General features: G+C 33.9%; 1 protein-coding gene across 1 annotated transcript in view; it reads right to left on the bottom strand.

The window, feature by feature from the left end:
* The window catches only part of PCDH15 (protocadherin related 15), a 904,849-nt gene that overhangs the window by 257,656 nt on the left and 619,623 nt on the right, over window positions 1-27,570 (bottom strand). The window contains exons 9-11 of the mRNA XM_081159054.1: window positions 26,101-26,220; window positions 19,944-20,054; window positions 13,612-13,782 (exon numbers count right to left, since the gene is read on the bottom strand). Coding sequence (XP_081015180.1) covers window positions 13,612-13,782; window positions 19,944-20,054; window positions 26,101-26,220 — 402 coding nt within the window. The remainder of the gene's footprint in view (window positions 1-13,611; window positions 13,783-19,943; window positions 20,055-26,100; window positions 26,221-27,570) is intronic.

Here is a 27,570-nt window from a genome sequence, read left to right as displayed (position 1 = left end):
TTTCCTTATACACCTTTACAAATCAACGCAGAAATGCTGCAATGGCCATTACAACAACTACATTATAATTTTTGGTTCTTTTTGCAGTGCTTAAGTTAAATAGTACCACTTAGGAATAACATAAAACCAATATTTTTAAATTTTCTTCAAAAATCAATGCAACATATTGCTTGTCATAGCAACAAGGGTACCTGTAACTGCTCAGATAATGACAACTGGCAGTCTGAATCCACAAAGAATTCTCTCTGTGGTTTATTTCAAGATGATATTTACTGGTTTAGATACATTTACCCTAATCCCTACTTATCTACTGCCTAGAAAGGTGGCATCTGTCATGATACTTCAAGAGAGTAAATGTCAGGTCAATAACTTATGTTAGATCCTTGGCCATGAAATGTCATATACAGAGAAAATGTAGCATATATAAAGCCTGTGTGATAGATACACACTTCAGTTGTGTTACTCAAGACTCTGAGTTCTAACGATTCCTTTGTTGTGATCAGATAGTTTATTTAACATCCCTAACATATAGCAGACACTTAACTAGTTGGTTCTTCCTGTGATGCCAGACAACCCTTTAGGAGAATTTTACAACTTTTTTCCAAATGTTTTAATTTCACTTTTAAATTAAAAAAAAAAAAAAAAGGCACAGTAAGCTTTGTTCCCTCTTGTTTTAAATTTACTTCAAATTTATACAGGTTATAAGAAAAATAAAAATAAAACTATAACAATGAACTTGAGTTAGTTTGTATGTATAGTTCCCACTGTTAGTATGAAGTTATCAGAGGGAAGCTGCTTTAAGAAATGGTTACCACTGTTAGCTCAGAGCTCCTCCCACCAACCAGCAGTATATAGTACAAAGGCAATTACCACCCAGAGTCGCTGAGGTCAATTTACTGCCATCATTCCAAACTGAATCTCTATTATGTATTTTATTTCCCCAAGAAAAAATAAATTTATATGTTCTAGAATGTTTCCCTAATTATCATTAATAGCATTGTTTTTAAAAAAAACTATTCCATGTTCTAAACAACTAATTACAAACCAATGTCTGGAGCACAATTATTTGAAAAGTAGATGCTCTCTTACTTTCTTTTGACCCTAACATGTATGTGTGCTTAAATTCCTCTACAGATTTCAACATGTGGAAATGTATTGCTATTTTATAGTAACAATAATTAGAACCCCAAAATCTAGAGGAACACAAGTGAAAGTCATATTACACATTCTTTATAAGATACTTTTCAATGTATACAACAAAACATAACTTACAGGGACCTAATGTGAGTCATCAATCTGATATACACTCTCTTTAGACATTAGGTGGCATAAAATTGCTTCTGAACACAGAACGTATTTATAACCTAAGAATGCAATCCAAGAAGTTCCGTATTACTGACAATCCATTACAAAGCAACCATACTGAGAAATAAGAGTTCTGAGTGGAAAGTAATGTTTAAAATAACTCTTGAACCCATTGCACTCATGCCATGCTAATAAATGCAAACTCTTTATATGACCCTCAAATCATATGAAAGAGATGCTTCTTGGCAGAGACATATTTGTATCATCCCACATTGCCTTCTTATCTTCTTATGCAAAAATGTCACCTTAAAATATGTTTTATGAATGAGTGTTTTCTTCATTGTGTATATCTTCAGATGTCTGCCAAGGTTTTATTGATTGGGGGGGGGTTAGGTTTTCTTAGGTATTTATTACAAACTCTTTGATATTATCAGTATAAATGTTTATAGTACCTATAATAATTATTCTTTGATTATCTTGATATAAAAGTTGTTTTTTTCAATTTCATTAAAATAAAATAAAAACATTTATCTTGTGCATCATTTATTAATCTATATCGTTGTCTCACCATAAGTCATCAATGTTGCCACAAAACAACTGTGAGCTTCAAGGAAATCTCACTGAAAATATAAGCAAGCTATTATAAATTTTATTTGCCTTTCTATAGCAATTGAAAACAAATAAAACCCCTCTGTTAATCTATATGAATGTGTTGTTCTTTAAAGAACATCAACATTAGGAAAGGTTGTCAGGAAATGTCTCTCTGAAGATGTGATATTTTTGCTGAAACTTGGATTTGATTGATGAGAATGCATGTCAACCATTGGAAGGTCTCACAAAAGTGTTTTACAACAAAGTGAACAGCAAAAGCTGGACATGAGAAGAAAATCAGAAGTTCCAAACAACAAGGAAAAAGTCACGGCAGGAAAGGAGCAAACAGACAGGAATTAAATCTTGTGTGGCCTTGTGAGCCATACTCTGCTATTGGGATTTTATTTTCACCTTAATCAGAAGCCACTAAAGTTTTTTTTTAAGCAAGAAATTAACTTGAACTGATTTGTGGTTTTAAAGGAATACCCTGACTGCTGTGTGAAGAATGGGTTGTAGGAACCAAAAGTGGAAGCAGAGACGGGAGGTGACAGTGGCTTATATAAGATTTCCTCTAAAGGTCTTGAAAGCATCATGAACTAACATCATTTGGGAAGTAAAGATATCGGTTGCTTGGCCCATGGTCTGTCTATTCCCCTTCTGAGTATCTTTGCTGATAATGTTACTAAACAAATCAAATTGGTTTTTAGTTATCATGGTAGGAAAATACTATGCTTTAGAAAAAGCTTTATCAAAAAACCAAGATCTATCAAAAAGCCAACTCTGCATACTATGATTTCTAACAAATGAAGCTGTATGGAAATAACCTCACAAACTGTATTTATCATTTTTCCTAGTATTATTTACTTAATTATTTTTGTGGTGACCTCACTGAGTTGAAGTACCCGTTTCATTTTCATCTTTTGGCCACACATAAGCCTCAACATAGTTTAATAAAAAACAAGATCATGTCCTTCAGTCTTCATTTTAATCAAGAAGAAGTAAACAAAGGCATATGTAACATAAAACTGGTTTTGCTAACAAGAAAATATATCAAATCACAATACAGTTCTTATAGAATAACTTTTATGTAGGCCTTTTTTTTACACAGGGGTACTTTTTTTCAAGTAAAACTTTACACAGAAATTCAAAGTAGAAGGTAGATAAATACATTTAGGTACATTTATACAAAGATATACTATGCAGTTATTTAAAAAGGTAAGATATATATGCATGATAATGAAAAATTCAATTTATTCTAAATAAGTATATATTTACTGAGCCTTCTACATTGAGGCCCTGTTCTAGGGGTTTGGGATAATGTTGCCAATAAGATTGGTTTCCTGTTAGTAGTGTGTTTATATTTCACAGGAAGTAGACAGACATTAACCAATTAAACAAATACATGTACAAGAAATTTCCACAGAGCTAAATGACCTGCATAAAAGAAACCAAGGTCATGTATTAATGAATTCACTGGGAAGCAGTCTACTGTAGATGTGTGGTCAGAAAGGCTTCTCTGATAAGAAGTAACAATTGCGTCAAAATCAAATAAAGAAGCCAGCTGCAGAAAAACGTCAGAAGAGGACATTCCAGAAAGTAGCACATAAGGGCATACGCTCTCAGCTGAAAGAGCACAGCATGTTAAGACAGAATGGAGGTCAGGGAGCAGGTGAGGGAGAAGGCAGAGATGAGGTCAGTGTCTTAGTCTATTCAAGCTGCTATAATAGAGTAACATAGACTAAGTGGCTTTTAAACAAAACAAGTTTATTACTCAAGATCTGGAGGCTGGGAGTTCCAAAAGCAAGGCACTGATAGATTCAGTGTCTGGCGAGGGCACACTTTGTGGCCCATAGATGGCAATCTCACTGTGCTCACACGGTGCGAGAGAGGAAGGGTCTTTCCGGAGTCTCTCTTATAAGGGCTCTAATCCCATTCGTGAGGGGTCCATCATTTTCCTGACCTAATCACTTCCCAAGGGCCCCACTTCCAAATACCATTATATTGGGGATTATGTTTCATCATATGAACGCGGGGGTGACGCGAGCATTTAGTCTACAGCAGTCAATGATAAAGGACCCTGTAGGGCCATATAGGATGTTACAGGAAGATACTTAATAATGATCATTTAATAAGAAGCTATCATAAACTTGAAGCAGGGAGGTGACATGATCTGATGTCAATTTTTCAATACCATTCTGATGAGATTTCAAGCAGAATGAGCAACTGCTATGGCAGGACTCCAGGCAAGAACTTGTGCTGGTTTAGTTATATATTTACATATTTGCCTTATTATTTGGATTTTCAGTATCCATTTACTCTTCTTTACAGTATCTTGATTTTCTTAGAGAAATTACCTTTTCCCATTGAACATAGCTTCATCAGGGTATTTATATTAGGGTTGTCAAGAAAAACAAAACCAATAGAATGTGTGTGTATTTCTATATCTATCTATATCTATCATCTATCTATCATCTATCTATCTATCTATCTATCTATCTATCTATCTATCTATCTATCTATCTATCATCATCTATCTATCATCTATCTATCTATCTATCTATCTATCTATCTATCTATCTATCTATCATCTATCTATCTATCTATCTATCTATCTATCTATCTATCTATCTATATCTATCATCTATCTATATCTATCTATCTATCTATCATCATCTATCATCTATCTATCTATCTATCATCTATCTATCATCTATCTATCATCTATCATCTATCTATCTATCTATCTATCTATCTATCTATCTATCTATCTATCATCTATCTATCTATCTATCTATCTATCTATCTATCTATCATCTATCATCTATCTATCTATATCTATCATCTATCTATATCTATCTATCTATCTATCTATCTATCTATCTATCTATCTATCATCTATCTATCTATCTATCTATCTATCTATCTATCTATCTATCTATATATCATCTATCTATCATCTATCTATCTATCATCTATCTATCTATCTATCTATCTATCTATCTATCTATCTATCTATCTATCTATCTATCTATCTATCATCTATCTATCATCTATCTATCTATCTATCTATCATCTATCTATCTATCTATCTATCTATCTATCTATCATCTATCTATCATCTATCATCTATCTATCTATCTATCTATCTATCATCTATCATCTATCTATCTATCTATCTATCTATCATCTATCATCTATCTATCATCATCTATCATCTATCTATCTATCTATCTATCTATCTATCTATCATCTATCTATCATCTATCTATCTATCTATCATCTATCATCTATCTATCTATCATCATCTATCTATATCTATCTATCTATCTATCTATCTATCATCTATCTATCTATCTATCATCTATCATCTATCTATCTATCATCATCTATCTATATCTATCTATCTATCTATCTATCTATCTATCTATCTATCTATCTATCATCTATCATCTATCTATCTATCTATCTATCTATCTATCTATCTATCTATCTATCTATCTATCTATCATCTATCTATATCATCTATCATCATCTATCTATCATCATCTATCTATCATCTATTTATATTTATCATCCATCTATTGAGATGGAAAGAGATTCATATTAAAGAACTGGCTCATGCTGCAATTATTGAAGATGGCAAGTCCAAAATCTGCAGGGTAAGTTGGTAGGCTGAAGAACCAGGGAAAAATTCATTCATGTTACAGTTCAAATCTGAGGGCAGTCTGCTGGCAGAATTCTCTCTTGTTGGGGGAGGTCAGTCTTTTTTTCTTAAGGCTTCAACTGATTGGATGAGGCCCACCAACATTATAGAGGATTATTTGCTTTACTCAGTCTACTAATTTAAATTGTATTCTCATCTTCAGAATACCTTCATAGCAACATCCAAATGTGTTTGATCAAATATTTGGGTACCAGGGACTAGCTAAATTGACATATAAAATTAACCATCATAGACTCCCTATCCTCTCTATTCAAAAAGAGTGAGCATATTCCAGCTAGGGCAATTAGATATTTTCTCCTTCATATATGCCTTTGAGTCGAGGGCGGAAGAAGTACATCCAATCCCTTTAGTCACATCCAGACCACAAAATCCTGACCCTCAGCACAACATATAGTTCTCCAATCTCCAGAGGCTAATCCCTTTAAATAAATTACCATTAGCCCAGTGAGCATCTAATAGTTCACTTTTATGTAGGCCAAACTCATTTGTTTGTTTCATTTATTTGTTTAAAATGAAATAAACAAACAAACAAATAAAAAACTGTAATTGTTTCAAGCAGGCTCCAGATATTTGGAAAGACTAGCATCAGATTAATAATGGTTATCCTGGAGTTTGGGCTTTGAGGATTGAGGGTTTCCAATTTTCAATGTGTTCAATTTTTAAAAATTTTTCCCATATAATTTATAACTAGCAGCCAATATTTATTTTAATTAACGTAAATAATGAAAAATTTTGTAAATTAGCAAGTGAGACAAAAGTAGAATTTTAAATATTACTGGAAGTGGAAGTCCTATCTTTATTTGTAGTAGAAGCCCTGGAGGCACCTCTGGGGAACTGGAGGTTTTGTGCCACAATTTGAAAACTTTATTGATAGTCATTGTTTTTGAATTCATAAAATAAGAAAGAAAAGAAGCAGGATACTTGCTTCCCTGGAGGGCATTTAGAATTTGATTCATTGATATATTTTTGGCTCGCAGTATTACCCTGTGGCATTTTACATCAGCTACTGCTTCTTCCCAAAGCAATAATATATTGCATAATTAATTCAGCACAAGCAGTAACTATGCCAGATCTGTTTATTAAAAAACAGGGCCTCTACTGTTCTTTTCAACAAAGGTACTGCATTCTTTTAAAGGACCAAAATCATACTGAATTAATTAAGATTAGCAAAATCAGAATAAATTAAGCTATTGTATAGATCTCAATTAAAATAGCTAGATATTCAATAACTAATTTGAATTAGCTACTACCTCCCAGGAGTTTCGGAGTAAAAACCCAGCCAGATGAAGAAATTCCAATGACAATGATAATCATAGCAACAGCTAATATTATTAAATTCTTAGTATTTGCTAGAAACAAGTGAGCTACAGGACTCTTCTCGTGCTCATGACAATCCCTTATATTAGATATTTTTCTGCCCATTGTATAGATGACAAACTCAAATTGAGGTTTAGAGACATTAAGCAACATTCACAACATCACACAGGTTTCAACTTAGACTCTGGTTTCTTACATATTACCCTATTAATATAGTAAACACCTTTGAACATTTTTTTCTGCACAATTTAGTAGGCCATTAGGGAGTTCCCAAATAAATGTTTACGTAAAGTTATAAATATCAAGGCCAAGTTGAATGACTGCATTTCTCTTTACGTGTGTTTCATAGAAAAACACATGTCCAAAGTTAATTTAAAACACTATTTTAAAAAACTAATATTTTGAATAGAGTTGGATTTCCATCTTATTACTGAGCAGACTTTCTTCTTTTAACTAATATTAATAAATTCAATTTCTCCGATTGTATTTCATCATTTAATTATTCTACAAAAAATGAAAATATCTTCAAATTGTCTATAGATGGAAATGGTATATAGCTGAGCCTATTCAACATATATTTTGATCAGAGATAAAGAGAATAAATGAGCTGTTTGCTCTACTATAATGTCACACACCATTTTCAGAATTACTGTAATACAATTTCAAACTCTAGACCATGCTGGATGAATTCTAGTTTTTATTTGTTTTCTTGGTGTTCAGCTATTGTTTTCCCAACTTGGATCTGACATTTCTTTGATCATTTACTGCTGGCAGCATGCAGGTATGATTGTTGGTGAGAGGAAAAATGGCAGATTATGCATTTTTTTTTACTGTAGTTATATTATTTATCATTTTTCTTTTCAACCTACTTTGAGGAAAATCTTGTCTTTGAAAAGTTATGGGCAATTTGAAAGTTGCTGATTGTTTTGTTCTTCATCCATCTCATTACTGGCCCCCAAAAAGCTCTATAACACATTTTGAAAAGAACTGGCTTGAAGACTGACAGAGGATGTCATTTAATATTTGGAACATTACGAAAAGGAAGGCAATATGAACAGTGTGCTGGCCTAAGAATTATAAACTGGGCCTCTACAGCAACTGCCCAGTATGCTTGCTTCATCTAGACTGCCTAGTAGAAGGGTGACCTTGACTAGACAATGGCCAAGTATGGTAGTGCCTGCCATTCTATTCTGATTTGAAAACACCAAAAGTATATTAAAATCATATATATAAATATGTATATATATATATGCGCTAATATTTGAATAATATATAAGTATAATAACATATTTTATTATATATAAGTAATAATAAACAATATGCATATAAATAACATATACATATATTATTTATTATAGATAATAAATATGTATGCAATCTACTCTCATTGGGAATGAGCAATCAGAAGCCATGTTTATTCATATTTATATCCAGTATCTCAGTGCACTACTTGTATTTCTTGACGTTTTAATCAATGATTTAATTCAATTCAATATATATTGAACATTTACTAGGTGACATGAATGGGTTCTCATTAGGATATAATGATAAATAGGAAATTTAAAAACTCATGGTCTAGTGAAAGGGAAACAAGTAAACAACTATAACACAATGAGGATTTCAGTACTTAACGCAGGAATACATGAGGACACAGAGAAAAACTTAATTTTAAAAACCTATAATTTCAGATTAACCAAGATGAAATTTGAATAACAAATATCATCTTAATATGTGAAAGGAAGTGGAGAAAAGGGAGGTTAATTCTCTGAGGAGTTCAAATACATACATATAAAGCTCTGTGTTTCAAGACAAGTCACATTATGCAAGTTAAAGAGACCAGGATATAAAGTGGTCAGACATAAAACTACTTTGAATGATATGCTAAAAGCTTTGGGACCTATTTGGTATATGGTAAAAAAAATATTGAAGTTTTCTAAAAAGTTTTAATCAGTGATCAATCAGACCAGAATTATATTTCAAAAAAATAACTTCCTTCAGTGAGATGATGTTTGAAGGTGGAAGAGACCAGAGGCTGGGAGTCCAGAGTTGAGAGTATACCTTTAAATGGGTATTTTAGCAGTGGAAATGGTCATCCAACATATTTGAGTGAGATTTTATAGGCAGTGCAGAAAGTATCTTTGGAGGTTGACTGAGTTTGGGGAAGGGGATCATTGAAGTCTAGGTCCAAATCAACAATGACCCCCGAAGCAACAAGAGGTAGCACGAGAATAGTCATGGAAGCATTAGATGGCATCAGGAAAGATAATGGCATTTGTGGGAAATACAGTTAAACATATCTAGAAAAGAATAGAAGCTTGGAATTCAGGAGAGATTTCATGTCAGAAAACACATCTAGCGCATCCAGATCACCACTATTGGAAGAAAAATAACACTCACTGATGCGGGTTTGAAAATTGTAGTATTTTTTTTTTTTAGTTGCAAAGGATAGAAGTCTCAACTTACCCCTAAGATTTGTAATGAATGAATGAATGAATGAATGAATGAATGAATAAATAAATAAATAAATAAATAAGTAAATAAATAAGTAAATAAATACAAGAGATAAATTTAGTTTAAAAAAAGTCATTGATGATTTAAGAGGAGAAACCCGGGGCCATCAAGGGGAGGAAAAGAACCAGTAGTTTAATAAGAGACAAGAGAGGAGGGAGTTCCTAGATTGCAACACATTTAATGAGTATGAGGCAAGAGGTAATTATGTTGTACATCACTGCAAATCACCACCACTCCTGTAATAACTAAGAAAGCTTCCCTAGAAGGAGAGAGCACCATAAATAAAGCAGAGGAGCTATGTTTGACAGTTACGTGAAAACTGCAGTTTTTTTATGACAAAAACCACAGTGGAGGTATTCATGGCTAAACAGTCCTGGTATCCAACCCAAGGCTTTAAAACAGGACTGCAGAAGGACTCATGGCAGTATGGATTCTAGCTGCTAAATGACTTGTCTGGTAGGCAGCTAATGCAGAAATGCTGAAAATGGCATGGCGCAATAAATAAAGGAAGGTATATACATAAACATATATAATATGTCAATATTATCATATTAATACTGTGATGTATCTATTCAGGGACAAATTACTCAGCAAAAAAACAACAACCAACCAACCAACCAATTAACCAACCACACAGTATACACCTTTTCAATTCTGAAAAATATGTATAAGGATTTACTGTTTTGTGCTTCAATAGAAAATAGACAAACTACAGCTATGAATCCTATACTCTCCAAATTCTACAGAATTTTCTCACAATACTAGAAAAATTCAACCACAAAAGAATATTACTACTTTAAGAAAGTCAGAAAGTGAAGCTATAAACAATATATTGGAAGGATTTTTATCTCATCCCAGTTGTCAAGTCTCCTCAATTAGCATACAATACAATATCTGTTAGGGTCCAAGAGATATTTAGCAAATAAATAAATAAATGATAATCAGCACAGGACTGCAAATTGCTTTAGTACCATTCAGACATCAGATTTATATATTTACATATCCAGTATAACATTAATCCTAGTGTTTGTGAAGACATTAATTTTTCTGCAGATAATTTTCTGTAGTAGAAAAACATGTAAAAGAATAGAGAAGTTTACCTCTAAACACATGATTATTTGCATTTCAATAAATAGTAGCATTTTATTTTTATTTTATCCTGGTTTGTGAGTTAAACACCATACTAGACTACCTTTTAAAGTTTTCTGAGCTCATAAATTCTGCAAGCATTGTAGTGAAACTTAGAATGGTTCCTCAAGTCAAAAACACCACTGAGGTAACTGGTGGAAAATTTTACAAAGAAGGTGAGCAGGTGTCAAAGCTTCAAAATTTGAAAAATTAATTCAGGAAAGGATCAGCAAGTATGTAATTAGAGTCATCATGTCCTGTTTAGCTGACATAAATGGTTAGTTCTCTTGCCCTAAATAGCAAGATCTTACTTATTGAAATTTCCAGAAATTTTAGCAAAATATGTAAAGGAAAATAAAATAAAAAAGAATGGAAGAACAGAGATAAGAACAACAATTTGAATGTGAATCTCAAAAACTAGCTCTGCTTCTTAAACCCTGGTAATCAGAGGGGGTCCAAGATAACTTGTGGAAGAGCTCATGGAAACCTGATACCAGCACTATGAATGATTGTATTTTCCAAAGATCTCCACAGTAAAATTTCCTTCCCAATATGTTCTTTTTGCAATGTGATTAAGACACTCCTCCCATCAGGGGATGATATATCATCATATTTCTTGAATCTGGCAGAGGTTTGACTACAGCAGACATAACAAAGCAAATTACAAGGCTAGTTCATAAAAGTTCTGAGTAATTCTCTCAGGAAGTTTGTTCTTGGAAGCCAGTGCCTTGCTGGGAGGAAACAGGCAGCCTAGGAGAGGCCCACATGGAGTAGAAATAAAGCCTCAAGTTCATTGCCCTGTCTGAGCTTGAGCCCACAGCCAGAATCAGCTTCCTAAATTCACCACTCTGAAAGAGGGACCTAGCTCTCAGTCAAGGTGCCTCAGCCAACTCTGTGTGGAGCAGAAATGAAGTGTTTCTTCAAGTCTGCCAAAATCTCAGCTTTATGATCAAATTTAAAAATTCTCATTTGGTGGTTTATTATGCAGTGACTATCAGAATGACTGCCTAATTTTGCAAGTACACATAATCACATTTTTTCTGCACAGCAATAAAATATACCCTTTAATGGATAAATATTTGCCATCATTATTTAAATATGTAAAATTAAAATCCTCTTTGTTTCACAGAATGTTAAAGAATGGGCCAATCTATTAAAATGATGATGAAGCATAAAATTTGATCATAGCATAACATTTAGTTCGAGATACATGATTTTAAAAGAAAACTTCTTTTACTTGTTAGTTGTAAGGCCATGGAAAGTTACTTAAACTTTGTATCTCAGAAATCTCATCTGTAAATTGACCATAATAGTAACTATGCAAATGGATTTCAGTTAATATTTTTGTAGAGTTTAGCACAGTTCGTGATGAACTGAACATTCTATATAACCATTAGTCATTATTATAATTTATATTTTTACTCCAAATCTGGAGCATGGCCTTGTCTCTAGCATGAAAGTCTGTAACTACGACAGAGATGCTTAATCTGTAACCTGGAAGAAAAAAGAAGGGAGGCTCCAAGATCCTTTAGAAAATCAATCCACTCTGCTTCCCAGGCAGCAACCTCTGTCTTCCTTTACTTCTTTCAATACGTCAAGTACTGTTAGACAGTCAGATTGAACATTGATTTTAGTCATATTATATCAGTACACCCCTTCTCTTGAGATCTCACTGGTACACAAGCTATATAAATTAACTCGGAAAAATAAAATAACACTAAACATAGTATTTTTCCTCATGATTTCAATTAAGCCTTCCAAGAAAAGTTTCATGTCCACCGTCATTAAGAGTCTTTTTACTGGTATTCAACAAAATATCGTGATGTATAATTTAAGGTAATCTACAACTATGTGTCCAGACAAATTTTACATTAGCTTTTCTGTCTGAAAAATTATCCATTTAGCTGAATATTTATCTTTTCTTTAATGCACATCATAACATTTCTTCTTTTTTCTCCAGCTTTTTTGTTCATATAAACTAACTAAAACAGTAGTCATTTATGCCAATAGACACAAAAACAATCCTCAACTGTTTAAGCTCTATTGTAAATAAAATATTGGGTGACAACACTTTGAAGCAGGTAGAGTACAATGTAACTTACATTTAGGAGACTAAATTTCTGTTTTATTATTTAAAAATCTCAAATACAGTGAGGATCCCAAAAACCACAATCTTCATAAGTCTGAGAACAAAAATCAAATACCTTCCAACAAATTCTGACATCATGGGCCAGGACACCCAGAAAACTTAGTGCTTCCCAGAGGAATTACAAAGCCATTAGTAAAACCTTTGACTCGTAGGAATTTGACTTTTCTAAAAGAGAACTGATAGACTTTACTTCTAAATAATAAATTAATATTTTAGCCTAACCAGGATATATACATGCCTTATAATTCTTATTCTTAGGCACTAGTATTTATCACCCAGGGAGGTCCAAATTGTGAATTCCAAGTTGACAGCAATTTATAGCTCGATTAGAATTTTAAAAATTAGATGCAGAGTCAAGTGTAGAAAACATATATTTCATACCTTGCTTTTCTGCTCCTTTAAAGTACATATTTAGGGATAAATATTTGCTTTCAGGATTCATTAGCTTCCATCTCCAAATCGCTAAGCATAATCTCCAGTAACATTTCAGAACTTTAAGAGGCTAAAGAATATCCTGTTGACCTGTGTGTCCTCTGATTGAGGATCGCATGTTTACATGTGAATTTTAGGAAATGCTGGAGTTATTTTCCAGAGTCTCATAGAACATATTGGGAACTGAACTCTGTTATGATATAGGTGGAAAAAATAAAATAATCATTGTAAAATGGGCTGTTGCTTCATACTCTCTACTTTGTAGATGACATAATTATGCATTGTAACCAGAATTTTGTCCATTGTCTCCAAAACTGGATTTGGGCATCAATATTTTCAACACCCATATAGTAAAGTTTGCCATTCTCACCTAGTAAGTCTGCAAAATACTTGATCAGGATCTCACTGGGGTTGAAGAGGTGTAAGTGAAGAGGAAAGAATATGGTATACTCACTGGAGTTCTCAACTCAGGTATGGCAGCTTCATACTTGACTGGGTGACAATCACGAGTGTTTGGCACAAGGACACAAGGAAGAAACATTGGACCCAAGTCATCTCCATCCAGAACGTCCACTGTGAGGGTGGTGGTTGTGGTTCGCCGTTCATTCAGATTTTGTGCACGGTCCTGTGAGGAAGAAAAAAACAAAAAACCCAACACAACAGACTTAACATTTTCCTCACTTTGACTAAACTCTAGACAGGTGTCTCCCGATGACAGTCACCTGACCTCTCTTTTCCCAGAGCATTTACTTTAGAAAACCTGCACCTGAATCTTCTCCTAGCTCAGTTTTTCTTAAGTGAAAGTATGGCTGACGTACAATATTATTTTACTTTCAGTGTACAAGATGATTCCTCATTTATATGCCTTATAATCACCACACTAAGTCTAGTAATCATCTTTCACTAAATAGCTATTATAATATTATTAAGATTCATCAAAAAATTAAAAATAGAACTACCACACAGCCCAACAATTAGTTCTACTTCTGGCTATTTATTCAAAAAAAATGAAAACACAAATTCAAAAAGATATATGCACCCAGATGTTCATCCCAGCTCAAACTTTTGCCAGTTATATAACCCAAGATGCTTCTCAAGGACCTAGGAATCACCCCTTCTAAATGTAATCATCAAGGAAGACAGAACCCCTATCTCCCGGTCACTGTGAGAGGGTAGGAGAATAGGAGGCTTGCTCCAAATTGTGAGGCTATCTCCCATCATGAAGACACAAGAACCTTTACTCCTCCTTTGAGAAGACCAATTAGCAAACAAAGACAGTCCTTGATTCCTCCAACCCAATTTTCTTTTTTTTATACTTTAAGCTATTTAGGTTTATTAGATGAATTTGGGTTATTATAAGAACACACCTCAGAAAAGAAAAATGAAGAGGAAAATAAAGGGAAGAAAAGAAAACCTACTAGGCCTGGTGCACTCTTATTAAAGAAATGTTTTTGTATGTCTTGCATAATTTTTGTATTATAAAGTATTTTGAGAACATTACTTATCTCCATGACATCATTAAAATAACCTAGTGTTCCAAATTTCTAAACGAGAACTGTTTTGTTTCTCCATTCTTTGGGGTTCTAAAAAGTTATAACTGCTGAGAGAAGTGTCCTTGTAGAAGTAATGGGAATCACATTTCAACTTTCTCTCTTTTTCATTAGACATATATTGCCAAGAGAACAGTTATTTTTGCTGTTGCTGTGGGTTTTTTTTTTTTGTTTTTGTTTTTTTACTATTTTTATTGAGATATAACTGGCATATAGCACTGTACTGTATAAGTTTAAGGAGTATAGTATAATGACTTGACTTACATATATTGTGAAATGATTACACCATAAGTTTAGTTACTATACATGCTCTAATATAGACAATAAAAATAAATAATAAAAGTTTTGTTTCCTTGTGATAACTCCCACCCCAGCTCTTACCAACTCTCCATTTACAAATAAGATATTTTATTAATTTAGGAAATGTGATGACAAAAAAAAAATACATCTATTTTTAAAGTTATGCAAGGAGGTTTATTTTGTGTTTTCACAATGTGTAGTGCTATTTTTTATATCATTTATACATATGCTAACATTAAACATTTAATTACATAAAACCTTTAGTTAGCATCCATAATTGTGAGAATAACCAAGTATAAAAACTGACATGTAGGAATTTAAAAGCTTACACATATCTTCAAAAAAGAATCAAGAAAACTATAAGCAATTTCATCAGAACGTGGGATCTGAGCATAGCAGGAGCATTCAGTTAATGCCTCACAGGGAAGTGATATTGACCTGGTCCCCGAACCCTTAGCTTCTTGACTGAAAACCTCCAATTCTCTGCCCCTATATCATGTACAACTCTTCAGAGTCATACTATACCATAATGTCAGCATATCAAAGACACCTCTTTCTTTTGAATGAATTATTTACTGCATAAGTAGCAATTTTCATCAATACAGTGCAAGAAAGAAAATGTGTTTTTAAAGAGATGTGTGCTTTAAGTAGGCCTGCAAAGAAAGTTACTTTTATAAATAGCTCAGAGATAACTAATTTATTGTCACAATCCACTTTTTTTACGAAGCACAATTTTATAAAACTGAAAATATTTCAACTGTGGTAATGTAAAAGCAATAAGGTACCTCTAACTCTCAGATGATAAGTATGACGTCAATTCCTTCCTCATCTCAAGTGAAAGGATTTCTGTAAAAGAGTTGAAGTGCCCACTATTCTTTGATCAAACTAGATAAATGCTAGCTTCTAATTCAATCATTACCTGCTCTGTATTTAGAAGTGTATTACATTTAATATTGATTGGATGGAGTGGGGCCAGGAAGATGTGGACTCTAAAAAATACTATGAAATTATATGTAATCTGGTTTTAAAACAAGTGTGAGGAAAACATGCCAAAGTTCTGATTTATTTTTGAGGCAATGTCATAAGAGACTTGAAATAAAGAGACTTTTAACATTTACATACTCAGTATTCAAGTAGTCTGTAATTTAATAAAATAGCTAGAAGCACCTACCACACTCACTCATAGATACATATATTAAAGACTCTTTCATTACCTTATCAGGTATTTCCAGTAGAAAGAAAAAAAAAAAATGTTTCAACATAATTAGAGCTGCCCTGAGTCTTTTGACCATAACTCAGTTACCCGAGACCGCAGAGGTGTTCGTCTTGCTTCTGTTCACCAATGACAGATAAAATATCACTCACTGAAAATTTAAAACCTATGCTAGCAGGTTGATTCTGTTAAATTTCTAGATTCAAAACAGGAAAATAGCAGCAACAATATTGCCTTGGTCTAAATCACTTTAGAAGTGTTCTCTTTTAGTTTTTTCCTTGAAATTGTGCTTTTGTTCAAAACATTTACCTATTTTTAAAATGTTTATGCATACTAGTAGACAGGGTAGTAACAGAGTTTATATGTCCACATGCTTACCTATCTTCATTACTTGGGAATTTTATAAAAGTTAAACCATTGACCACCATTCTCCCATTTCAGCCCCACTCCCCAGAATATGCCCAAGACATGGGCAGAGCTACAAACAATGGGTGTAAAATTAGCACTTATTCCACAGGTCAGTGGAAGTAGACAGGCCAGGGTAGGAGCTTTTCTGAAATGTTGTTTACATGGGTTGAATATAAAAGTATAGTATTGATTTTTATATCCAAGCCCAAATAATTGCAATGTTTTGAAGGAAGCCCAATAAACCACCCTGACATATGCCACTTTGGTATACTGATTATTCTGAATTAACGTTTCATAAGAAACAGCCTGCACAAGAACAACACTCTGACCCCCTTTGCCCTCCTGAAAGCAGGAAATAAATCTCCCGTATGAAAAGTGCCCTACCTGTACCCTTAGGTAGAAGGTAGAAGGCAGAAGGCATTCTTATCACCAGAAAAAGAAATTTTAGGACTCAGAAGGCTATAAACAAGCCTTGTTAATCCTCACTGATTTACTACCCCAAGCCCAAACCCCTCTGTTTTGCCAATTCTTCACAAATTTACTGTTTCCTTGTCCAAAGCTATAAAAGTTACTTCTTTTAGTCTTAAATTTTTTAATGGGGCTCTTGTACATATAAAATTAAATTTGTTTTCCTCCTGTTAATCTGTCTTTTTAGGCCAGCCAAAAAAAAGCTAGAAGGGAATGAGGTAAAAGATTTCTGCTCCTACAGTTTACACACTTAAACAATATGCTTAGCCATTAAGAGAAAAGACAGAGCTAAGAATGAAATTGTAGTTCTGTATTTTTAGAAATTACATTTTTTATTAAAGACAGCAGGTGTCACTCCTCTAGACTTTTGATATTTGATAAAATAGAGAATAGTCTGCTTTTGATAAAATAATTCAGAAATCATTCTTGCTATGATTCTAAATAAATTGTAAACTTTTTATTTCTGATAATTATTTAAGGGCTCTTGAGTAAATAGCCCTTATCCCTCAAGATAAAAGTTTTATACAAAAGAGAGGATCTTTGAAGAAAATCTATGTATAGAGATGAGCTTGATTGCTTCTGACTTAGGATAACATCAAAATTAGAGTCTGTGGTTATAGAATGTATTGGAAATTTCAAAAAAAGAAAACCCCCTTTATTTTCTTTTTTTAGTATAGAAATATATTTTTTTAACCCCCTTGATTTTTATACTTCTCTGAAATTCCTTTCTGAGATTTTATTTTGCTTTTTTTCTATATAACATACCATTCTCTCATTGCATATTCATATTGAAAATAAAATGTGTGGTTAATAACGTTGCAAATATTCTCAAAAAACAAGTGGCATGTTTTTTAATATGGGTCAACCAAGATACTTCCAACTTAATCAAGAATATAACATGTTCACATAGATAAAAAGAAACCTTCTATGAAATCTGAATGGTCCCCTTTGCAAATCAATCAAATATTTGTACCATAAGCAAAGCCAGGCCAAAGCTGAGTAATGTTCAGTATTTCTTACTATACATCTAGCCTCTTAGATACCATCTACTTTAGTTGATTGCTCATATTTCAACTCTCCTTATAATTCACACAGATTTTTAATGTACATGGTTTACTTTGTATATTGCTTTACATACTATCAATAAAGTAATAAAGACATAAAAAAATGAAATATATATTTTAAATATATGATATCATTATCCTATATAAACACAAAGATTTATACACACACACACACACACACACACACACACTGGTATAAGCGAAGTAGTAAATGTTTATCAATCAGCTCTCTGAGACAAGAATCTCTGATTTGTAGTATTTGCCACTTTTCAAACTGTAAATTCTCCCACTATGGTCACAAATGTGAGGTCACTGAACTCAGACTTGGGAAGAGATACCCACAACTGACCCCAAGCAAGTATGAGCCAGCTTTTCAGCTCTAATAACCCACTGACTTAAGTAAATTACATATTGAAAAAGTAGAGACTGTGGACATTCTTCTTTATTGTCAGACCATGGTTGATGGAGGGTAACTGAAACCACAGAAAGGGAAACTGAAGACAAGGGGGACCGCTGTAAACGTGTTCAGAATAGCTGGTGGAGGATTCTTTCCATTTGCCACTCCCCGCTGGCTTCCTGTTCTGCTACAGTATATGGCTAAGGTTACAATGCATAGGGTCCTTAAAGACACAAGATGGCTTCAGAGTCTCACGACCTTTAGAGAATATGGGTGGCCCTGGCACTCACTATGGGACTTTTTTAATGTTTAGAGCTATCTGTGGCCAGTCTTGTTAATTTTTATTCCTAAAATACTAGCTCCATTCTTCTCACTGCCAACAATTTTATTTTTCAGGTCAATTTTATTTTTCAGGCCATTAATGTGCCCAGCCCCAGAAAAATGAACCATACTTGCTGTCATCCAGAGATGATGATCTCAGCCCCTTTACCACACACAGACTTCTTCAGCTTTCCTTTCTGCTACACTGACTATGTGATCCAGGTCTGTATGGGGAAGCTGGGTGGGAAAGGACACTGGGACAGTGTCCTCTCAGGTAAAAGGAGCCAGAATCAACAAACATAGAAAGAGTCCTGCTCTACCACTCTTTCCACTTGCTTACACTCAGTTGTGCTTATGGCTATAATATTCACAAGCACTGGGCACACAAGGCATTGGAAAAATAACCAAATTTCTGGGGAAGGGCAGAATTTAAGGATAGAAGGAACCCAAATCCTTGGTGATATACTTGAGCTGTCAAACCAACATTTGAACGAATCTAAGGATTTTATTACAATAATAATAATATTAATAATAATAATAAATGCCAAAGCTGTATAAGCAAATGTTTTTCAGGCTTTCTGTTACTACTGTTCACACATCATCATGAGGGAAAATATTTCCAATCCAGCAGTTCTCTACTTTTAGTGCACTTTGGAATCCCCTGGGGAGCTAATAAAAAATGCAGGTCTTCCACTTCTACCCTCTAAAATTTTTATTCAGAGGGTCTGAGGTTTGGTCCAAGAATCTACATTTTTAATATGCTCCCAAAGTGATTCTACTTCAGTTGTTTGGAGGATCATGATTTGAGAACACTTCAGCATGAGCTAAAAACCAATTATTGAAGAGTGGGTACAAGTGGTTCAGAGAGTGAAGTTTACAATCTTCACACCCCATTCCATCTCATTGGCCATGTAGGAGAATATCATATACAAATTACCCTGTGGGCAGGGCTACCCCGCTGAGGCCGCAAATTACACTGAGCGCTGTAAGAGCACTTATACATTTTAAACAAGTCCTTTGCTTCATAAGTTCACCGGAGAAAAGTAAGAGGAATTGAATACTCACGTTAGCCTGAATGATGACATAGTAGCGCGTCTTATCTTCATAGTTGAGTCTCTTCCTTAACACGACGTTTCCAGTCAGCATGAGGGGGATTTCAAAGGTGTCGTTGGATGTCTGCAAATAGTTAAAGATACGGATCCAAAAATCATCTGAATTTAAGATGCATTAGGGAATTTGATAGTGTAGTTTAGTCTCCTTTAAAGTTGCAGAGAGTATGCTTATCATCTGAAAATAGAACATGAGTGTGTGCTTCAGATTTACTATTCTTACTTCTAAAACCTTTTTATTCTGATCTATGCATTTTATCAGTCCTTTGATAGTGATAACCAAGAAACTTGTTCCTTTAATAGTTTTTTTTTATATATTACGCTTAAATCAAAATCTAGGTATCTGAAAATCTTCTCTATTATCTTTTAAGCATTTGTTTTATCACCAAAGGGTTCAATCATTCCAAGTTGTGATTCTACATAATATCCTTTTTCAACACTGGTGCCAATTCTGTATTCTCAGCATTTTCAAGTATTAAATACAACTATTAAATCCAAACACTGTTTTTGTAAAAATTAAAAAAAAAGAAATTGTTATAGGTTATTTTTTATTCAGGCCTGAGAACTGCTGCTCATTAGTTAAGTCTCCTCCCTGTCTGGAATGGAGTTTCTTCCTGGTAACATGCATATCATAAGGGTAAACTCCAACATTCTTTCCCTCAGTGTAAGATGGTGTCTTTACGCCTTGAAATAATATAATTTATAAGATCAGTCTCTCATCCTTAAAAAGTCCTTACATCACTCTTGTGTATCAGTGCCATTTAGAAGATTGATAAAATAGTCTCTCCATCAAGGTACCAATGATGTATTTCACAGAACTAGGACGAATATTCCAAAAATTTTTTATGGAACCACAAAAGACCCTGAATAGCCACAGCAATCTTGAGAAAGAAGAACAAAGTTGGAGGAATCATGCTGCCTGATATCAAACTATACTGCAAGGCCACAGTAATCAAAACAGCATGGTACTGACATGAAATCAGGCACATACATCAATGGAACAGAATAGAAAGCCCAGAAATAAACCCATGCCTTTATGGTCAATTAATATTTGACAAAGAAGGCAAGAATGGGGTACAGATAGTCTATTCAATAAATGGTGTTGAAAAAATTGGACAGATACATGCAAAAAAATAAAATAAAACGAGACTACCTTCTTATATCATAAACAAGAATAAACTCAAAATGATTAGAAACTGAAATGTCATATTTGAAACCATAAAAATCCTAGAAGAACATATGGGCAGTAAAATCTTGGACATTTCTCACAACAATATTTTTCCTGATATGTCTCCTCAGGCAAAGGAAACAAAAGAAACAATAAACAAATGGGACTACATCAAACTAAAATGTTTTTGCCCAGCAAAGGAAACCACTAACAAAATGAAAAGACAATTCACTGAATGGGAGAACACACTCACTGATGATATATCTGATAACAGGTTAATATCCAAAATTTATTAAAAAATAAAACTCAATCCCAAACCATCGAATTAAAAAATGGTCAAAGCATCTGAATAGACACTTCTCCAAAGAGGACATACAAATGGCCAATAGACATATGGAAAGATGCTCAGCCTCACTAATCATGAGAGAAATGAAAATAGAAACCACAATGAGATAACACCTCAACCTATCAGAACCACAATCATTAATAAATCAACAAACAACAAGTGTTGGAGAGGATGCTGTAGAGAAAAGGAAACCCTCATGCACTGTCTCTGGGAATGCAGATTAGTGCATCTGATGTGGAAAACAATATGAACTTTCCGTACAAAATTAAAAATGAAACTGTCTTACGACCTAGCGATTCCCCTTCAGGGAATATATTCGAAGAAAACGGAAACACTTATTTGAAAGAATATATGTGCCCCTATGCTCATTACAGTGTTACTTACAATAGCAAAAATGTGGCAGCAGCCCAAGTGCCCATCAGTAAATGAGTGGGTAAAAAAACTGTGGTACATTTACACAACGGAATACTACTCGGCATGAAAAGAAGGAAATCTTATCTTTTGCGACAGCAGGGATGGACCTGGAGCATATTATGCTAAGTGAAATAAGCTAGTCAGAGAAAGACAAGTACCATATGATTTCACTTATATGTGGAATCTAATGAACACAATAAACAAACAAAATAGAAACAAACTCATAGACACAGACAACAGTAAGGTGATTACCAGAGGGAAAGGGGGTGGGAGGAGGCAGAAGGTGAAAGGGGGTAAATGGTAATGAAAGGAGACTTGATTTTGGGTGGTAAACACACAATGCAAAGTATAGATGATATACAGGGTAGCCCCCAAAAACGTGTAGACACTTTGGATAATTATTAATTCCAATGGGTTAAATCTGAAAAGAAAGAAACATCAATTGAGTTATCAAAAAGTGTATGTGTATACATTTTTCGGACACCCTGTATTATAGAATTGTACACCTGAAACCTATATAATTTTATTAACAAATGCCACCCAATAAATTCAGTAAAAAAATCTATGTCCAAATATTTAATTGATCTTAAAACCACATCTGCATGGGACACACTAAAAGCAGGCAAACTAAGAAAAAATATATATACTGAATTGAGATTAGAGCAGTACCCATGAAGTTTTCACTTTGAGTCCAACCAAGTTCTCTGCTAAAATAAACAATCAAACAAAATCTTCTCAGAGGAATGTAATGGACTCAAGAGTCTCTCCATAATATAACATTGACAATGTCCAGGACAGAGTCCAAAACAACTTGATATATGAGGAACCAAGAAATGCGATCTCTTTTCAAGAGGAGAACAAAAAATCAGGGAAGACCAATGTTAGAACAAGCAGACAAGGATTTTAAATCAGCTAGTTATAGCTAGTTCTGTGCTGAGAGATGTAAAAGTAATATTCCCATTATAAGTGAAAAGAAGAAAAATCACAACCAAGAAATAGAAACTATAAAAAATGTGAAAAATCTAGACCAGAAGATTATACTATCTGACTTTAAAAAACACACAAACCACCATTGATTTATGTTTAACATCAGAATGGAGATGGCTGAGAAGACAGTGAACTTGAATACACATCAGTAGAAAATAGACAGTTGCAGATACATGATTAAAATATAATGAAAACATTTGAAAACAGCTTGTGCCTGTAGATCAATATTTAAATGCCTAACATCCTTGTAATTGAAGTCTCAAAAGAAGAAGCGTCATGAAAATATTAAACAAATAATGACTGATAATTCCTCTAACTGGTGAAAGACAAATTCAGACATTAAAGAAGTTCAGTAATCTACCCCAAAATAGATAATTAAAAACCAAAACTAAAACCAAAAACACTACACTTTGGCACTTCATGGTTAAGGTGGCAAACACTCAAGATTAAAAGAAAAACTTCAGAACAGCTAGAGAAAAATGGTACATTGCATACTGGGAAACATGGTTCAAATTTCCATTGGCTTCTTTTATAAGAAACACTGAAGGCCAGTGTTTAAATTATTGGGAAGAATTGATTTAAAATACTTTGTATTACTGTAAGGCAGAAGTGACTTTTGCAAATTTCTCCAAGGATAAAGAGGATTCTGTAAAGGAATGCAACCCCTTGGGGTACAAGCAGCTATACAAATACTATCTGAGCAGGAGGGATTCATTCCTCATGAGAACATAGCCTTTCAATTCTAGCTGATTCTTGTCTTATTGGAAATCAGGATCAGTGTTGTCATATTTCTATTTCTTAAGAGAGAAGAGAAACCAAGATTTGAATGTGAAATTTAATGATTGGCTCAAAAAAGTGTTTAAAATAATGTATGGCCAAACCAAATGTTTGTGAGTTGAATGAAATCCAGGTCATTAATTTGTGATTAATGTAGCATCAGATGAAAAAACCCAAAACAACAACAAAATTCTAAGAGTTTTTAGTAGAACAGAGCAATCTACACGTTTTATAATTTAACTGAAAGTGTAAGATTAATTTGAAATTATAATTGTGGTTTTTGAAGCCAGAGGGGGCCACATTTTTGGTTAAATATGTTTGTAGTACATACTTTTTTTAAATTAGGAAGTTAGTAGGAGAATATTTTGTCCCTTTTAATATAAGCAGAATTACTAAAAATAGAACAGTGGTAGAATATTAAAATCATTAGGTATTTCTTTCTCATAGATCTTATATGAGAAAAAAACTGGCACTGAGGTTTACACTAAGTTTCTCTGATGACGAAAGATGGATTCTTTCTGTAAGGACGTGACTGGTTCATGTTTTCTCCTCCAATATGCCCTAAATTAAGTGCTGTCATGATGTCTTATTTTGACTCATTGAATTAGAACCATGCCCAGAGAATGTCTTTATTTATTTCACTGTAGTGCTAGCTTGCTGAAGGACTTTTTTAAAAATGTAATTTAGAAACTGCATGTGGCTGATTGGCTTATCCAATCTGTAGGCAGTAAAAGGTATGTATTGTATTTGATGCCAAGCCTAAAAATCCCTGAAAGAGAAAGCATTCAGAAGGAACCACTGCACAGCTAACAAGAAATTTCAGCCTCACAAAACTTCAAAAAGATAGATTCTAAGTAGCACATTTTATCTCACACTATTTCTAAACCTCTGATAGGTTTTTCAATGCAATGTAATAAATGTTTCCCTAAAAAACAATGGTTTGGCCATTCTATACTTGGCTGGGAGGTTTCATTTTTACAACTTGAGGAGTAAAGATTAGGAAATGACCTTCCCAAAATGTAAGCTAGGAACATGGCACTCACATATAATTAATTCTTTTAAAAGCCTAAAAAGTAAAGAAAATAAATGGTTTAGAAATAAAATGTGCAGTCAGCGGTCTGTTTCTACTTTTAAGGAAAGCCTGTTTCTCTTGCCCTTTTCTCCTCTATGTCTTTGATCTTTTCCACTCCATGTCTTGGGTAACCCTTCATCCTTACTGTCTTTATATGACACTTTCTCATTACTTCCCCATCTCTTGGTTTCACTGCCTTTTCCTACAAACATGTGGAGACACATTTTTTAGGGGAAAAACCATAACACTCTACACCTTCCCCATCTTCCCTAGACCCTACTATGCCCATGTTTTTTTGTTTTGTTTTGTTTTTTCATTTTTAATTATCTAACTTTTTGGAAAAATTTAACACAACTGTTGTATTAGAACACAATAGAGAAAGAATGGAGCACATACCACTCTGAAATTAGAGTTCTGACTGTATAGCTTAGAAGTGCCTGTGTGATACCAGGCAAATCGCTTCTCCTGTGAGCCATTTTCTCTCCTGCGCACTAGAGATACTAATGACCAATTGATTTGTGAGAATAAAATGAGAAAATTAATTCACAATTCACTTAATTCTCACCATAAACTTGTGAGGTAGATCTTACTGTGAAGTCTTAGGTTGAACAAGCACAATCGTTTTGTTTGTTTGTTTAAAGCTTATATAAGAAATATATAATTTAAAAATAAGGATATAATATCATCTTCACCACTTTTCATATTCCTAATAGTAACATAAAGGAGAAGTATTAAGTTAGAAAACTCATTTAAAAAGTGATTTTAAAACTGTGCTTTGGGGAGTCCATGATGTTCTGAGAAGCTGTCTTGGGAAAAGAGGAAGAAAAGACGGCAGTCAGGACACCAGCTTTAGCTTCAACAAAACAATTCTGATTTCATCTTTGTTAAATATAATATATCACTGGAAGAAACAATTTAACAGCCTAAAAAACTAGCTAGAAGCTTTGTCTTCTTCTCTACCTTAGGTTTCATCGGTGGTAGCGGCGACTGTAGACTTATTAATTTCTAAATTCCATCAAGTATGTGAATCACAGTGGTTACAGCATGTCCAGTGATTTCTTTAGAATGCTTAGGGGCCCACAAACATAATGGACACTTACTAAAAATGCCATATTAAACCTAACATACATTTTAAATTCTTACCTAGAAATACCACCAAAAATTAGCTTTTCAAAGTCCGTACAGCACACCGTTAAAAGAATGCGATTTTGAGATAATATTTAATTATACTAGTATTACGAATGTGGTTCTAGGAGCTGAATAATAGAATAAACAATAAGTATCAGGTGAAGTAAACGCCGATTTTATTCCTAATAGTGAAGTCACATTACCAATGGATATTTACATACCGGATCATCTGGATTGTACTGAATAACATATTCTATCTGTCCATTCGGGCCATCATCAATGTCTGTAGCTCCATTGTCTCCTGCAAATCCTGTAAATATTGTGGTGCCAACTGGGGTGAGCTGAAAAGAAAAGAAAAACTGTCAATTCTCATTCCATCATCAGCATGCCAGAAGTGTTCCAGCGCAAAAATCAGCCCTTTATTGCACAAAAGAGGAGTAGACAGCTGCCCACAACCACAGGTCAGAAGGCATTTAAAAGAACACTTGCAAGCCTTACGTAAGAGCCTATCAAGTCTGAAATTTCCAACATCATGGTCCTTGCTTTGGGATAGAGAGAGAGAAGGCCCAGGTTAGAGAAACAGAAGGCCCAGGTTCAGACCGAAGCACATTTGGACCAATTTATAACCATTAGCACCTTAGCCTCTGTGGAGAAAATACATCTGTTGTTCCTCCTTAAAAAAAGCCCTCGATGCATTATCTACAAGCTAGATTTTAAATCGTATGTGGAAGTGAGTTACTCTATTTTAAAATGAAAAGCCATTTCAGAGAGCTCAATGACATCCAGGTTCGTAATTACATGCAAAGGGCAAGTTTAAGGAAGAGAGTTGAAGACAATGATGCCCCATCTACCAGATGAGAAAGAAAGCTAGGCGTTTGTTCAGTGCCTGGAGTATTGGTGGAATAGAAAGCCCTCATGTGACAGCACTTGGTGAGATGTCATGTATTTTCATTTGGATTAAAATAACAACAACAAAACTTAATGGGGCATATATAATCAAGATTTGGTGTTTGGCTTTATTTCTTATTGATCTCCACCATAGAATCACGGTTGTTTTGTCTTAACTGTAGGTCTTTGCACAGCATGTCCCTGCATCCAGGGTCTCCATTCCTCAAGCTTTAGCTGAGTGTCCTTACTTATTAGTCACATTTCAACTTACTTATGTATCGCCTTCAACAAGCCTGTTCTTAATGGAACCAGCTTAGCCCCAGCAAATATTTGGCATAATGGAATAAGGGACCAATGTTATTAGGTCTTCCAACAGTCTAATTTTATAAGAAACCTCTTCATGCTAAGGTTGGCAACAGATTTTAAATAATGAAATTATACATTTAATGGAATGCACAAAATACATCCACTGACACAGTAACTGCTTCAGTTTGTAGCCTCTGATTTAGATAAACAAAATACAATTATGATTTTAAAAAATATACCAAAAGTACAAAGTACAAGAGTGGTAAATTTCAGCATCCCACTTCATTCAGTGGGTATTTATAAAGTCAGTCCTCCAGGCAGGCATCTTTAAAAGGCAAACTTTTGACTTTCTGCAGGTCAAAGAGACCTGAGAATGAAGTGAGAGGAGACAGCTTAAATAGCACATGTGGCACTGAAAGACCATTGGGAGATGGGTTTAGTGGAAATGTTAGTTAACTAAAAGGCTTCCAAGCCAATATTTATATATTTTTAGTGTG

This window comes from Miniopterus schreibersii, assembly GCF_964146895.1.
Source record: "Miniopterus schreibersii genome assembly, chromosome: 14".
Taxonomy (NCBI): Eukaryota; Metazoa; Chordata; class Mammalia; order Chiroptera; family Miniopteridae; genus Miniopterus; species Miniopterus schreibersii.
The sequence above is the reverse complement of the archived record's forward strand: the minus strand, read 5'-3'. Positions and strand labels throughout refer to the sequence as shown.